The sequence below is a fragment of the Archocentrus centrarchus genome, chromosome 13 (genome assembly GCF_007364275.1).
Source record: "Archocentrus centrarchus isolate MPI-CPG fArcCen1 chromosome 13, fArcCen1, whole genome shotgun sequence".
NCBI classification, from domain to species: domain Eukaryota; kingdom Metazoa; phylum Chordata; class Actinopteri; order Cichliformes; family Cichlidae; genus Archocentrus; species Archocentrus centrarchus.
Genome location: NC_044358.1, coordinates 42,333,185 through 42,349,995, shown reverse-complemented (window position 1 = coordinate 42,349,995; position 16,811 = coordinate 42,333,185). Strand labels below are relative to the sequence as shown.

The following is a 16,811-nucleotide window of genomic DNA, read 5'->3' as shown; positions in this document are numbered from 1 at the left end:
GTGTCCCTTTTATTGTCTTTATGTGCTTGGACAGTGTGGCAGAGTCTTGTCTCTCACTTCAGGAACCTCACAATCACAGCAATATCATACTTGATTAACTAACACAGGTTTGAAGAAGCAAGAGACGATGGTGTGGATTAAAACTGTGGATTAAAACTGGTGCAGAAAAGATTATTTAAATGTGTTCAGTTGGGTGACAAATGTAATGAAGCATTGTGGGGGGAAAGTGTACATTTGTAACAGCAGATTTTTGCAGCTCTTCCTTTATCTAATTGAATGTTGCATAGTGTTTATGGCTGTTTTTGGTCATGATTACAGTATTACAGTCCTGACTGCATTTCTGTAGATGCAGATCTTAGTTTATGCATCCACGTATCTCGTCGAACCCAAAAAAAGACAACCAGGGAAATTCTCATACTAAGAACCCACTGCATGGCTACAAGATTATCTCTTAATAACTGTTTTGTGCTTGTGGTATACAATACAATGGAGGGTTTGTTTTTTTTTTTTTGTTTTTTTTTTTAAGAAATGTAAAATCTAATTCAGTGCTCAAATCTTCACTTACAAATGTACACCTTTTGTTTTTGGTACAGTTGTTCTTCATATAATTAAGGCACTAACTGAACCCCATAGGGAGCCTCTGGTAGCGTGCGCGTGTTTCCTGTAACTAAAAGAAGCGTCTGCTGCAGATGCTGCGCAGTGAATGTGAGTGAAGATGGACATCGATTGTTTGTAGCCTGAACTCACAGTCGTAATGCTAAGTACAAGCTTGTTTGTGTAGGACTGATGTCACATGGAATGTCATGAGAAAACAGACACTTTGGTGAGTGAATGAGTGTTTGTTCCTTCCAAACTGTGACCCAGTCAGCACTTTCCTTCACTGGTGTACCTTAAACGCCTCACCCTGTCCTCAGTGCCATCCCAGCATCCTCACCTTCCCAACTTAACCCAAATCGCCAGTATTTGGAATTGGTTTATTGATTGATGTATTGATGAACTGTTTTTTTTCTTTCTCACAATTAAACCCCAGCATTTGCTTGTGTTGTGTTTTTATGGCACTGTGTATTGATAGGAAATGTAGATTTGAGATGAAACACCCAGACCTTGACCCGCCATTTTTTTTAATCTACCTACCATTTTTCACTTTAGTTTTGTTGTCTTTTATTAAGCTTCTTTGCCTCTCATGTTTACAAGAATGTCTGTACTGTCCAACAATGTCCATTTGTTTTTCTTTTGTCTTGTACCACAGTATAGCCATTGTCTTTGACTTTTCAAGACATGCTGTTTCAACTGAAAAAAAAAAAATCAATATATGAAACAAAATAAACAATAATTTGTACTGCTGTGTGTCTTATTTCTAATGGCAGAGATGTACAGGTGGAGCTAGTAGAGGGAAAAACAAGAGCTGCAGGGGTCAGAGTCTTACTATATTAAGGAAGCTGTTGGTATCTGCAGCTAGTAAACATGAAACTGCCCAGTTCACAAGTAACAGAACACAGAGCCAAGTCTGAAACCTGTTGAGCAGCAGCAGCAGTGAATAGTAACAAAGGAAGACATAAGCAGGGTCATCTCACAACAGGTCCAACCTGAGTTAACCGTTTCTCCTGTACTGGTTAGACCACACCAGGCGTTGGCAGGCACTCCACCCACTAAGAAGACACAGAAATGTACATTATTATGTGGACCAACCGCTACTCACTGAGCTGGGATCACCAGTTTGATGTGGGATAAATAAATATGCGGGCAACCATGAGACTCACTACCAAATTTAAATTCATGCACAGTCTGTTTAACACATGTGGTCACGTGTGTGAAGTTCACAAAAATCTGTATCGTGCGCAGACTGTGTAAAAGATGGTGTCATGTGAGATGCAAAATGTATAAAAATTTAGACTTTGTGGTCTCTGCTTTCCACCACAGCTGTTAAATCTAGACAATTATTGTTATTCTCACCAAATCATGATTATCATTTGACGGGTTTTAGTATGAGAACAGAAACACTGGCAACAAACGACTAGTTACGACAAAATTTAATGACACTGTGAGAGAGTACAGAAAAAGTCACTTAAAGGCTCATATTGGCATATTGGATGAAGATGTAACGACTGCACGCGAACGTCACGTGGAGGCACCTGAACTAAAGGTGCGCGCCTCCTCCGCCTCTTTTTGCGCCACGCCCCTCCCTTCGCTCGCGCACGCAGGAAGGAAACCCGGAGTTTCCCGGAGTGGAGCGCGGCGGCGGGCGGTAAATGAGCCACTCCTGTCACATTTAAGGACGCTTTCCAGGGTTTTCCCTCTCATATGCTGCTGTCTGCACGGACCCACAATCAACATGCTGATTAAAGAGTTGTGAGTATCTTAACTTTTGTAGCGACGCTTCATTTATCAACACAAACTGTTGTCGGAATATTAACCTTTACAGAACGATGCTAGGCTTTTTCAACATGTATGCATGGGAGGGTTTATTTGGACTCTGGTGGCCTCCTGTACTGGGCTGTGTGTGCGAATTTTACTGGACTTGTTGGCAGTTTAAAGTTTTGTTTGGGAGTTGGTAGGAGTACAAAGTAGGGAGCTTTGGGGCCGCTGTGGAAATAATTTGGTCACAGGGTTTGAAGCTCTCCGTCCAGCGTCACATCTTGGGTTATACTAGGCGTTCCCAGCCGGGAGAATGAAGTGCTGACATTACAGTGCAGTTCAGTAGGAAGAGGGAGTGCCGCGAAACTACTTTTAAAAGTTATACAAGCCGAAGTGTAAAACTTAAGCAAGATGTTCTGAATGTAAAATGTGGTCCTTCATACTTAGCCTCGAACTTACAGGAAAACCATTTAGATTGGGTGGAGTTTGGGGACATTTATCAAGAACCGGGCTTGTTCAGTATCAGCTGCCGGGTGGTTTTATAGCTGTAATATCATGTGCCCATCATGGCTGGCATGACAGCTCCGAGCTGGCCGTCACTTGACCGCGGTGCAAAGTACAGCCAGAGGCTCAGGTGTTAAAGAGGATTGGCCAGTGCCGCTTTTTCTTTCAGTTTATCTTCCCAGAAACGTACGCAAACATTGATATTTGTCTATCACACTTAGTCACGTTCACGGCTCGAAGTGTTCAGACTTTGCTGATCTGGCAACAGGTTGCCGTGACACACCAGAGGAGGATACACACAGCAGCGGTCTTGAATACGGCCTCATAATTTCCTCTTCCTCATGTCTGAGTTCCTATGATGGGGCAGAACTGACTGCCACGTTACTTCCTATATGATAATGATGCATCCCTGTAAATCATGTTGTTGTGCAGGGTTTGAGCACATTGGAGCCTCCGTGAGAGGGAACATTGTATGATATGTTTGCTGTCTTTATGGCTGCACCTCCAGGTACTGAGTGTTCAGACTTTGTTAGTTCTCTGCTGAACTGCCATATCTAAATTTCCTGTCAGTGTGAGCTTTACAGCCAGCTGATGGACACGGGAACTACCACTGTTCCTCAGCTCTCCATTATAGGAACACTCCACAGGCATTCAAGGAAGTCACTTGGCAAGTCCAAGAAACAAAGGTGTAGCCACCATGATGTTACCACAGAGGTGGCACTCAAAAGAAATTGTAGGGTCTTTTACCTCACAATATAAAGCACCTTGAGGTGTCTTGTTGTGATTTGATGCTATGAAAATAAAATTGAAATTGAGTTGCCCCTCTACTGCTTGTTAATTTCATTAACACCAAAGGAGCTGAAACTGATTAACAACCCCCTCTGCTACTTAGCTGACCAGATCAATATGCCAGGAGTTTAACTGATTCCATGCTGAAACGTTCCTACCACTGCACTCATTTGGACAGAGGGTCTTTACCTTACAATATAAAGTGCCTTAAGGTGACTGTGGTTTAATACTATGTAAACAAAAGTGAACTGAATTGAGCTTTTTGGTCTCCTCCTTGTGTTGGCTTCATTTTTCTGCCCTGGAGGTTGCCACTTGCTCTGGAAGCAGTTTTGGATCAGTTCATTGATAAGCTGACTTTATGTAAAGAGGAATCTGATGTTTGATTAATCACAGAGGCAGGTAAACACTATGCTTTCATTGTTGTGGTTTCTGACTGGGATCTGTTTTTTCTCTCTTGTAGCCGGGTAATCCTGCCCATTTCAGTGGAGGAGGTAAGGATTCACTCACTCACTCACTCGAATCTTGTCAGTGACCGTATGTGATCAACACTACACTCCTGTGATGACTCACACAGCTGAAAATGACTACCTGGAATATCTACTTTATTTATCTTCGAAACATAAATATTTTAAGTAATTAAACTTTAAATATTTGACAGAACTGTTTTATGCACTTCATTTACTAACTACAGTTTCCCTTCTGTGGTGACAGCTGTCACTGCTCAGCAACTGCAGCTATTCTTCAGTTTTGAGATGCTTTTTAAAATTCTCCAGGCTGCTGATCAGTAAATGTTATTTACTGATGCATGGACTTTATTAAAGGCACAACTCTTCACATACTAAACTAAGTGGCTGCCACTCTCAGGACTCTAGCTTAGATGTCCTTGCACTTGAAACAGTTCATAGCAGGTCCAGGATATGAACCCCCCCCCCGAATATCTCCAGTAACTACATATCTACCTCAACAGATTTTCACTTTATGAACCCAGCCACCTTTATACACTTACTCTTAAGCCTTGCTTTTGCAACTGGCTCATTCTATGTTTTAATCCACATGTTTCATAGAACACAGAGTGCTTTGTTTTTCTTTTTCTTTATGGAAAGCAGAAGCCAGTATTTCACTAAGCCACATACATAATCACAGCTGTATAACCGGCTTGGTCTGTGATCCCTTTCAGTGTGAAACTTTGCAGGTTTAGTGCTCAATTTCCTCTGCGATGTTGGTTGAGTAATGTGTGTTTGTGTGTGTGACAGTCGCTGTATAGTTTGCTCAGGTGTAACTGCAGTGAGTCTTCTCTGTTCTGTGTAGCTGAGCCACTTGTGCTGTCATATATGAGGCTGCTATACTATTTAGGAGTAATGTCGGGTGGGTTACAGGTTGTAAACTACAGTTGTGCTATGGGATTACTCGTTAGTGTTTTCTGTTATTTCCGTCTCTTTCTTGTGTGGTGTTTTTGTCTAAGTTGAAACATGAGAGGTATGTGTATCCTTTCACTTATTACAAGGTGTGATTGTAAAATTAGGAGATTATGCCGAGTGTCAGGGAGGCAGATTTGGGTGTGAGTGCAGGATTGTGTTGGTGTGGCAACACAACAGAACAACTCTGCACTGATGTGCTGGACCTGGGGGAGGACTTCTGTGTCGCCTCATAGACAGAGACTGGTTCTCTCCATTCAGTCCATTGATATTTCTTGATGTGAGGCTGAATCTCTTTGAGCAATACTCATGTACTTGTGATGAGGATACTGAACTTGATGTATTCCTTTTCAATTTGAGGAAATGTCACCTTTATAAAAAAAAAAAAGAAAATGGGGAAATGCTGAAATATATTTTCAGAATCACAAAAGTTTGCTAATGGAAAATTGCTTAGTCATTTACTTTTTCATTTTAATTTACAATCAGATTATACATTTTAAATTACAAAGCTCAATATGTCCTGATTGTTTTAATGAGCAACCGGTCGAGCCATTCTCACAACTGTTCACTTAACTGAACGCTGAATAAGACTTTAATCCCGGGATTCCTGTTCTCATTAAAGCCGTAAACTGTTTAGTCATAGTCTGCGCCTTGTTCTTGGTAACAAATGGCATGATGCAAGCTGGCAGGTTCATTTTTTTTCCCCTGTCTAACCTTCCAATTTGAGCACTTTGCCTGAACTTGTTTTCCAGTTTGATTGCTGGTTGCAGCTAACATTGTTCCTGCCCCCTGGCTTCTTGTGAAAGCCTGTATTGCATCAATAACAGTGACGAGGCGCACTGGTTACACATGGCAAACCACATTCCTGAGTTCCTGCTCACAGTAGCAAGGCTGAGTATCCGTACCAAAAATAAAGAGTTACTAACTTGTTTGGTCTAAGGAGTGGAGGGCATGGCTAGATTGAATTAGTCTGCAGGAGGCAGCAGGCGTGGGAACACGTCTGAAACTGTAACCCAAATCCACAAACTATAGGAAGAGGCAAACATGAAAAACATCCAGCAGTCACCTCAGTGAACCACAGCTTCCAGCTTTGGATGATTTGGTTGTCAAAAAGGTTTTCTGTGTGTTAGCACTGCGTGTGGCTGACACCCCCAGTGAAGTGAGTCACACACATTTGCCTGACTCAAGAAGGGTGAGGGAGAGTGAGTCATGAAAAGGATTACTCTACTGTTTTACATTGAAGTCTGTGTGTGAGGACATATTGGAGAACTGTTAACTCACGGTCATATTACATAAATGTATAACTCTGGTCACGATAGGATTCAAAACAGAGGTTTTTAAACTCATCTTTTCACTCTTTCTTTTTCTGTGGTTTTTCACACTGTGCTGCATGAAATAAAACACCTTACTTGACTTAAATTTGGCTGATCTCCCACACTACATCATCTCATTTACTAGTGGATTGTTTGCATATCTCTGCAAGTCTCCTTGCACTTGTATCTTTGCATTGGGCTCTGAATCTACAGTGTCAACTTTAATTTTTATCTCTGGGAAGTGGACACATTTATAAGGAGGCAAACAGGGCAGGTGGTGAACAACAATTATGTTGTGTGGCCAAAAACTCCCAAGTTCTCAATGCACTGTTGTGCTGGCACGTGATGCCACTGTGGCATGCTCTAGAGTTTGCCATGTCTGATGACTGTTCTCCCTCAGAAACCTCAGGAAGTTATGGTAGAAGTCTTCGCTGACAGTCTTGCCCCTGGGGGATCAGTTCATAGTTCCCAACTCTGTAAATATTGAGATGGTGATGAGCATGCTCTGAGTATCACTCTTCTGGACTCAGACCTAGATTTCACAAGTGATGCTCTTTCATTAAAATGCCTCTATAAACAGCTATAACCATTCTTTCTACTTTTGTCCTTCCAGTACCAAGTGGGCCAGCTCTACGCAGTAGCAGAGGCTAGTAAGAATGAGACGGGTGGAGGGGATGGTGTGGAGGTGCTGAAGAACGAGCCCTATGAAAAAGATGGAGAGAAGGGACAGTACACCCATAAGATCTACCACCTGCAGACGTAAGCAGCTCAGCACAGTTTACACTGATTTACAGAGAATATAGTAGAAGTACTACACAAAGTCGTCGGAACACTTTTATTATTTTCCCTAATCTCAGATCAATTTCTAGGGAGCATTGGAAACACTTTTGCCTTGTAGAGGCTCCAACATTGACATTACCTGCTTTGTTCAGCATAACAGAGACAGGAATGATTCCTCCCCCTGTTTGTTACTCTGTAATGAAAATGTTTTCCCAAAAAACAGAGTGTGATGTAATGAAACTGTCAAACTGGACACTTTACAAATAATTTTGTTATTATGTGACTACATCAGCACTTGTCTGTTTGTCTCTGCAGTAAAGTTTCAGGTTTCGTCGCTAAAATTGCTCCGAAAGGTTCTCTAACTATTCATGAGAAGGCCTGGAATGCATATCCATACTGTCGAACCAGTGAGTCCTAAAGCGTGCATTTAAACACACACACATTCACTGACAGCCGGTGCCTCATGCTCACATGGCACACTAAAATGTGTTGTGAAATTACACAAATGGAAAAAAATGTGATTCCTCAAATCTGACTTGTTTATAACCTTTCCCTCTGTCTGCATTCTGTTCCCAACACGGTCTGCCATGTCTCATCCAGTCCTCACTGTACGTATTATTTTATTCTGGACTTTGTAGATAAGAGTTTAAATTAAACTGTACAGGAACTGCAGTGCCAAACATGATTAACTGACCTGATCATACCTCACCCGTTCTTACAGAATGAATACATGAAAGACAATTTCATGATTAAGATCGAGACGTGGCACAAGCCTGATATGGGGCAGCAGGAGAATGTAAGTACAAACAGTACTAACCACTTAGTCACACTTTATCTGCCACACATGCTCACAATTACATCAGATCTTGATGAATGAAATATTCAAGTTGAAAATATACTGATAACAAAATTAAACAAAATGAGGGCTGTATTCAGAATCACACTGTATCCACTCCCGGCACCTTCTGGGCATGCTCCTGAGGAGAACGTGGATGGTGTCCTGGGAGATCTCCTCACAGATTTGGAGCAGGGCAGCGTACATAATATTGAATGTTTTGCATTATTCCAAAAAAATTAATGGGGCACTCGATCATCACAGTATAACACAAAGTCAATTAAACTTCAGGGTTATCAGTTAGAAAGCATAAACCATTGTGTTTCAATTTCACCTGCTTTTGTGTAAAAGAAAGTGACAGCAGGTGCACCCCCCCTTAACTCATCCTGCAGCCGACGCTGCAGGATGAGTGTCACCACTCAGAATTGACAGACTGCAATGCAACAAAAATGCATCCATGTTTCAAATACACTTGAAAAAAGTACAATAGGAAGGACTACCGTGGTGTTCACAGCTGTCTGGGCTTCTCCACAAACTGGTATAATCCTGGCCTCAATCAGTCTACACTCTTCACTTCGGTCATGACCAAAAGATAACAGAAACTGGTGGATGGCTTGGTCATCAAATCTTATACAGACATGGGCAGTCTGTCTAAGCTAAGGGGGCTGGGCAAAGGGCACTCACTTTACACCCTTGTCCCACTTTTTTTTTTTTTTTTTAACCCTAAATTTCTCATTTAATTTTTGGTTGAAAATTGTGCAATATTTTGAGAAGATACTTGGAACCACAGCAAATTCTTCTAAACTTTAGAAATTTTGTGTCCGATCTGAACAGTTACAGAAAGATTTGATCAAATTAAATTTTTGTTACCTAAATTTATTAATTTTTCTTTTAGTTGAACATTTCTACCATTTTTTTATAGGAAATTTTTGAAGAGAAAACAGCTTGAAAAAAGGTTAAAATCTAAATGAAAACCACTGGTACCTGGCATTATATGGGAAAATGACAAATTTGTAAAATCACTGTCTGAACATCAAAAATAAACTTTTGGGATCAAAAACATATATATTTTAGTTTTATATGTACAGATCTAGAAAAACATAGTTTAAACCAAAAGACAAGACAAAAGTGGAAATTTGTTACCTAGTGTTATGAGAGGACAGCTGAGGCTCTACTGCACTTTTATATCTTTGCATTACCGGCCAGTGATTGTTTCTTTGTCATTAACCAACAGGCCATTTTTAACAGCGTTTCATATGCCACATATTTATTTTATCCTTGTGTCAAAGAAGTTACCTTACATGGCAGGGGGGAAAACTGTGCCGCTGATGCTGTCTTAGATGATAAAGCACAGGTTTATTTTATTTTTTTTGTTCCTTGCCTTTACCGAGCACCCAGCCTAACTTGAAGATATGATCCCCCCCCCAACAGGTACATGGACTAGACAAAGAAACATGGAAGAATGTTGAAGTTGTTTACATTGACATTGCTGACAGAAGTCAAATAGACTCAAAGGTACGTGAACAAATGTGCATTTTAAGGAAAACAAGTTTTAGATGTGATCTTTTCCCCTCCATCAGAAACTGATTGGAATTATCACACATGCCCTCCTAAACATTCAGTACATTGCTTTTGCTGTTTGCCACACTCTACATCACAGATGTGCAACTTGATTTGTACTGGGGGGTGTCACTTTTTAAAAATGACCGACTATGGGCCGGTTTAAAATTAGACTCTCAAAAAAAAAAAAAAGTTTTTGGCTTATTTTGCACTTATGAAACATTTTAATGTCTCCATGTAAAAAGTCAGTAAAATGTTTAAACATTTGCTCTGTTGTGCTATATAGAGAACTGTAATTAATGAATGTATACTGTGGCCTGTTACAAGTTACATTGTATTGCTTGCATTTATTTTAGGATTACAAGGAAGACGAGGATCCAGCCAAGTTTAAGTCAGTAAAGACGGGCAGAGGGCCTCTGGGACCTCAGTGGCAGGTACACCCCCCTCCTGTTGTTCTTCGCTGTGGCTCACTTCATTAAAGATATGAACTGATGGGGTTTATGTTTATGGTTTGTTGTCTGTGCCTCTGTGTGTTTGCAGAAAGAACTCCCAGACAAAAGTGACTGTCCACACATGTGTGCCTACAAGCTAGTCACTATTAACTTTAAGTGGTTTGGACTGCAGAACAAAGTAGAAAACTTTATTCATAAGGTATAAAATACATGCTTTTTGTGCTCTGTTTTCTTGCATTTATTTTTATGTGTATCGCCTTCTACTGTACACATTTTTGCCCAAAAAGCAACAAACTCTCTGGTGTTGTCCTCACGGTCTTTCACATGTCTCCTCTGTCCAGCAAGAGAAGCGTTTGTTCACCAAATTCCACAGACAGCTGTTCTGCTGGATAGACAAATGGATTGATCTGACGATGGATGACATACGACGCATGGAGGAGGAGACACAGAAGGAGCTTAATGAGGTGACTAAGGACTGTATATTGCAGCTCTGCTGCAGGGTGGTGCAGTTTTTCTTTGTTGCCATTCACATTAATTGAATCAGAGAAGCATTTATAAAAGAGGAACAGCCTGAGACATCTTTAGAAGAAACAAGGCAATCTAAATATCTGAATTTTTGTTCATGACGACAAAACTCCAGTCGCACATTCACTGTCAAAGACGTGTCAGCATAGCTCATTGGCTTTACCTCCTCACCCTGGTGTGTTACAGCAGCCCATTTGTGTTGTCTTTGTCAGTAAAATGAATGGATTAGGTGAAATGAACAGTTCAGTGACTGGTAACACAGTGTGATCTAAAATTCAGTGAAAAGGCCCTAACCTAAACTGCGCTTCACTCTCACTTTAAATTTCCCCATTCGAGCATTGCGGGTACGCTCAAGTTTAGTTTGCATCACACAGAAAACTGTGCCATGTTTACATTGTATGCTGTAATATTTAATGTCCATTATATGCTCAGCTCAGTTCCACGTGACGTGATACACACTGTATGTGACCGCCAGTGCAGTAAATAGATTATTAGGGCCCGAGCACAACCTGTGTGAAGGCCATATTGTATCTGCTTTTGATTATTTAGGCAAATAATTTTTGAGGGCCTAAACATGTTCAAAAAGTCATGAAATTTTGCACACGTCAGGTCTGATGAAAAATTTACGTATTTCAGGCATGGCTCTTTCAAAATGGCTCTACAGTGCCACCTTTAGTTCAATTCCCACTGCTGTGTTTCACATACATGTATGAAATTTGGTACACATATGTAACATGTCCAGAGGAACAAAAAAGACCACTGGGTCCAATGCCCTAAACCCAACACGAAGTCTGCCATTTTTAATTAAATGGGCAATTTTAGTGATTTCCTGCCCTCATACTTTCTCTAATAACTCATAGGTTTTGGATGTTATCAACTTTATATTTGATCAGTGTAATCTACACACCAGGGGGAATCGAAATCTAAAAACTGATGAGTTTTCACCAGGGGGCATGGCCGTGACACCACGGTGAATTTTGCTGCTAATGCAGGAGGCCCCCCAGCACCCAAACAGCAAAAGCTGGACTTCGGTGCAAAACCAGTAAGTGGGGGAGAGTTGAAGAAGTTGGTCGGACAGTATGTAGTAGAGGAAATGCTGCCCTTAAACACAGTTGACTCACCCTCATTTCGCAATTTTAATGTGGCTGCAGGCGTTGTGCCAAAAAGCGACCGTCTGTCAAAAAGCGATTTTCAGTATTTGCCAAAAAAATGATTGCCTGTATTTAAACGGCTGTAAATTACTTGTTGACCTAAAATCTGTGAAACATGTCAAATATATCTCTCATTAATGATATCAGGTCATTTTGAGAGAGAAACAGCATTTCTATCACAAGGTAGACGCTGCAATCAGTTTTTGGCAAGTGACTTTTATATACTTTTATATATTTTATATATTTTAATCAAGGTAAAAACTGTCATTGACATTAAAAATGTCTTAAACAGAAATCTGGCTCAGAAGGCTGCAGAAATTGCAACAAATATAACATCAAAAAGCTTTGGATTGATTATAATGTAGGTACAATAACACAGACTCAAAAGATTCTTGAAAAACAGGTTATTTCTTCATTTTATATATAATTCAATTTTATTTATATAGCGCCAAATCACAACAGTCGCCTCAAGGCGCTTTGTATTGTGGGTAAAGACCCTACAATAATACAGAGAAAACCCAACAGTCAAAACGACCCCCTATGAGCAGCTCTTGGTGACAGTGGGAAGGAAAAACTCCCTTTTAACAGGAAGAAACCTGCAGCAGAACCAGGCTCAGGGAGGGGGGGTCATCTGCTGTGACCGGCTGGGCTGAGGGGAGAGAAAAAGACATTAATCTCTGGCTCTCTTCCACAGCATAACAATTAATGATTAAATGCAGAGTGGAATATAAACAAAGTAAATAAGGTGAATGAAATGAAACAGTGCATTATGGGAACCCCCCAGCAGCCTAGACCTATAGCAGCATAACTAAGGGATGGTTCAATGTCACCTGATCCAGCCCTAACTATAAGCTTTATCATAAAGGAAAGTTTTAAGCCTAATCTTAAAAATAGAGAGGGTGTCTGTCTCCTGAATCCAAGCTGGAAGCTGGTTCCACAGAAGAGGGGCCTGAAAGCTGAAGGCTCTGCCTCCCATTCTACTCTTAAGTATCCGAGGAACCACAAGTAAGCCAGCAGTCTGAGAGCGAAGTGCTCTGTTGGGATGATACGGTACTATAAGGTCTTTGAGATAAGATGGGGCCTGATTATTCAAGACCTTGTATTGAGGAGAAGGATTTTAAATTCTACTCTAGATTTAACAGGGAGCCAATGAAGAGAAGCCAATATGGGAGAAATCTGCTCTCTCTTTCTAGTCCCTGTCAGTACTCTAGCTGCAGCATTTTGGATCAGCTGAAGGCTTTTCAGGGAGCTTTTAGGACAGCCTGATAATAATAATTACAATAGTCCAGCCTAGAAGTACTAAATTAGCTTTTCAGCATCGCCCTGAGAAAGGATGTTTCTAATTTTAGAAATATTGCACAAATGCAAAAAAGCGGTCCTACTTATTTATTTAATATGCATATTGAAGGACATATCCTGGTCAAAAATGACTCCAAGATTTCTTAGTGTTACTGGAGGCCAAAGTAATGCCATCCAGAGTAAGTATCTGGTTTGACACCATGTTTCTAAGATTTGTGGGGCCGAGTACAAGAACTTCAGTTTTATCTGAATTTAGAAGCAGGAAATTAGAGGTCATCCAGGCCTTAATATCTTTAAGACATTCCTGCAGTTTAACTAATTGATGTGTCATCTGGCTTCATTGATAGGTAAAGCTGAGTATCATCTCCATAACAATGAAAATTGATGCAATGTTTTCTAATAATACTGCCTAAGGCAGTGGTTCTCAAATCCAGGCCTCGTGGCCCAGTGTCTTGCAGGTTTTAGATGTGTCCCTGATCCAACACACATGAATCAAATGGCTGAATTACCTCCTCAGTATGCAATCAAGTTCTCCAGAGTCCTGCTAATGACTTCTATATTTGACTCAGGTGTATTGAAGCAGAGACACATCTAAAACCTGCAGGACAGTGGGCCACGAGGCCTGGATTTGAGAACCACTGGCCTAAGGGAAGCATGTATAATGTAAATAGAATTGGTCCTAGCACAGAACCCTGTGGAACTCCATAATTAGATAAATATGATTCAAACCACTGCAGTGCAGTACCTTTAATACCTATAGCAAGTTCTAATCTCTGTAATAAAATGTTATGCTCAACAGTATCAAAAGCTGCACTGCAATATAAGCCCTTCATAAATCATGTTGACTGCACTCTATTTACCAATATAAGCAAAGACATTACACATAAAAGCACATAGAAACATTGTAATCACTTTATGGATCACTTTTTGGCACAACACTGGCAGCTGTTGAATGTAACTAATAAAGTAACTTGTAATCTAACTTAGTTATTTCTAAAATTAAGTAATCAGTAATCGGATTTTCAAGGTAACTATGCCATCACTGATCCTGAGATGTGCAAAGAGTCTCTTGGAGCCATACCTGAAACCCAACAGGAAGTCAGCCATCTTCTGTTTAAGGTGTAATTTCTTTTTTTGGCCATTCTCTATTTGAATTAACTCCTACTAGGGCATTTCACCCAGTGAGACCAAAATTGCTCCAAATCATCTTTACAAGTAGCCTATTCAAAGTTATCCAAGGTTTTATAACATCTCAAACGCTGCTGCCGTAGCAGCACTTTGATTTTGGGATTTAAAGCATATACCACAGGACACCAAATTGCCACATCTCAAATATACATTGTCCAATCTGTCCAAATCTTAAAATGCTTTGAGAGTGTGAGTGAGTCTGGACACACACATTTACCAGCTTTGCATCGCACTCATAGCACCACCAAGTGGAGACAGGAAATCAGTAGTACACTGATAATAATCATCCCACAAGCATTACATTTTCATTGATGGTAGCAGGTGTTATTAGTGGGTACTTGCTGGTGCCACCTAGTGTGGACGCGGGAGACGTTCAGCGGCCGAAAGATAGAAGGTACAAGTGGCCTACAGGACTGACAGCACCTGGGTGAGCCCGCCATGCTCCTGACTGCGCCAACCTCCGAGTGTGGCACTGCTCGACGCGCACCCGGGTGCGAGGGCCCGATCATCGCTGCTTGTGGCTTTAATTTAAGTTTGTTCCTTGCTAAATAGGCAGATATATGCATGGAACTTAGGTTATTCTTACATTAGTTGTGATTTACGTTAGTTTATGTCCTTTTCTTTTAGAACAGTGGTATTTAATTATGATTACTTGTTACAGACTAACTGCTCAGATATCAATAAACACCACTGGAATGCAGGCCAGCAACTGGAAGAATTGAGTCTCCTCTTTTTCCTGTATCCCGACCGATAAATCATCTTGGTAGCGTCGTGCCCCCCCAGAATTAGCCCTACTCCCTTGCCTCTCTATTAACACCCCTGCTCTAACCCATTACATGGTGTATGCCACTGAACTGAGTAGCTCCCTCTCTTTCTGCTTGAAAACAATCAGGGGGGGGAAAAAAAAAAGAATAACCCTGAACAGGAGCGCAGTTATGTACTTTCTGAGGTGTATGCAAACACATTTTTAGGTGCCCCCGACGCCCCCCGTGCGCGCACACACACCGCACCCTCTCAAGGGTTACTGTGTTCATGTGTGCAGATCTCACTTATTCATGGACTTAGAAAATACCAGACTTCTATTACAGGCTTTTATTTTCCATTATTTATCTGGGCTTGGGTCGCAGGAGTAGTCGGGAGACCCTTCTTAGGCTTTTATTTTACGTCACATATTACAGCAGATGATCAGCTCAACAGGGGCGCCTAATCAGCGTCATGCCTCGGTTATTGATCATACATGCACAGCTGTTAAATACAGAAAATGCCGACCAGAGAAATAATTTCCCTGCATCGCTTTGGAGCCCCCCTCCCCCCCCCCCCTTTTTTTTTTTTTGTGCGGCGCATTGCATATAGTGCATACCTACTTTTGGCATCATTGACCCTAAACACTGCTTATACGTTTGACAAAAGATCATTTAATTATTTTGATACAATGCAAAAATGATCTTTCTAAAACAAGAACTGGGAATTGAGCAGCATTTCACGTCACCTTTTTCAGTCCACTAATGCAGTTTTGTACACTTCTAAATAACGTGTCTCCATGTCACAGATGAGGGACAAAGGTCCAGCTAAAGGCAGTACAACTACTGAGGAGTAACTAGGTGAGTATTAAACTGCTGTACTGAGAAATGCCATTATTATTCAGTTTCTCTTTAAATGTATTTATTGTGTTATCCTCTTCAGCTCACTCGGCTCCATTCCCTGGACTGGCTGGCACTGCTGGAACCATTTACATCCCAATAAAAACACTGTTAATAAGATGTCATTGTTGTAAAGCTGTTGTGTATTTATGTAGACAGTTATGTATGCTGAAGTACAATTACAGGAGGTTTTAGTGCTTTTAAACAGGTGGGTTGCAGGTTGAGGGAGAATTTCTTTATGCTTCTGGTCATTGGGGGGGGGGGGGGGGGGGGGGGGGGGGGGGGTTTGTCTCTGAAGCAACAGTCCAGATTCATTCTTACTTTCTCAGTGACTTACACAAACAGTAAGTCACCAGTGTTTAAGTGCAAGATCTCCAGTGTTAATGTGATTTTATATTTTTCTTATCTATAAATTGTCTTGTTTCTTGTTGACTATAAATCAAGTGGACACCAGTTCTTTTAAAAAACAAGACAAAAAAAACCTCTGTTAATTTCTTGATTTCACAAAGAGGTCAGGGTGGATGATCCTCCACCTTCCTGTGCTGAAAGTTTCCTCAAATGATCAATCATGCCAGGATGGCTGGAGACACTAGAAACATGGCTAATGGTTTACATAATGAGTCAGGGCATTTAATATTGAGGGATTTTTTAAAAAAAATTCCTTTCAATTATTTTATTGGGATGGCAATTTGAGTGTTGTGATAACATGCAAGAAGAATTCGAAGTAGATTTCAAAATGATTGACACTACCAGCAGTTCTGCCTTGATGGTTGTTCAGATGTCTATAAGTCTTGTACTGTACTGAACTGGATATAAATATGAATTATGATTTAGTGTACATTAAAGGCAATGCCATTATTCACTGAAATTCTTTTTTTTTTTTTTTTTTGGTGCATTTGTACATTTTACCTCTGCTGTAAGTCTGTCACTAATCCATTTACACCTGAAACCTTCAGAATAAAAGCACAGCCACAAGCGTTAACTCATGAGGCACTCAATATTTAG

The 16,811-nt window shown here is 40.7% G+C and overlaps 1 protein-coding gene across 1 annotated transcript; it reads left to right on the top strand.

Annotated features, from left to right (window-relative positions):
• Positions 1–2,181: 2,181 nt before the first annotated feature.
• LOC115790290 (phosphatidylinositol transfer protein alpha isoform-like) lies at positions 2,182–16,062 on the top strand. Its single transcript, XM_030744092.1, has 12 exons — positions 2,182–2,349; positions 4,109–4,139; positions 6,990–7,135; positions 7,472–7,563; positions 7,757–7,764; positions 7,878–7,952; positions 9,423–9,506; positions 9,908–9,985; positions 10,092–10,202; positions 10,345–10,467; positions 15,716–15,767; positions 15,850–16,062. Exons 1-11 carry the CDS (start codon positions 2,333–2,335, stop codon positions 15,761–15,763), a joined length of 813 nt encoding a protein of 270 aa, XP_030599952.1. The 5' UTR covers positions 2,182–2,332; the 3' UTR covers positions 15,764–15,767; positions 15,850–16,062.
• Positions 16,063–16,811: the final 749 nt, after the last annotated feature.

Excerpts from the sequence above, each read along its gene's own strand:
- LOC115790290 (XM_030744092.1), top strand. Across the intron at positions 10,203-10,344 it reads TAGAAAACTTTATTCATAAG|CAAGAGAAGCGTTTGTTCAC; the intron begins GTATAAAATACA and ends TCCTCTGTCCAG. Across the intron at positions 10,468-15,715 it reads CACAGAAGGAGCTTAATGAG|ATGAGGGACAAAGGTCCAGC; the intron begins GTGACTAAGGAC and ends TCCATGTCACAG.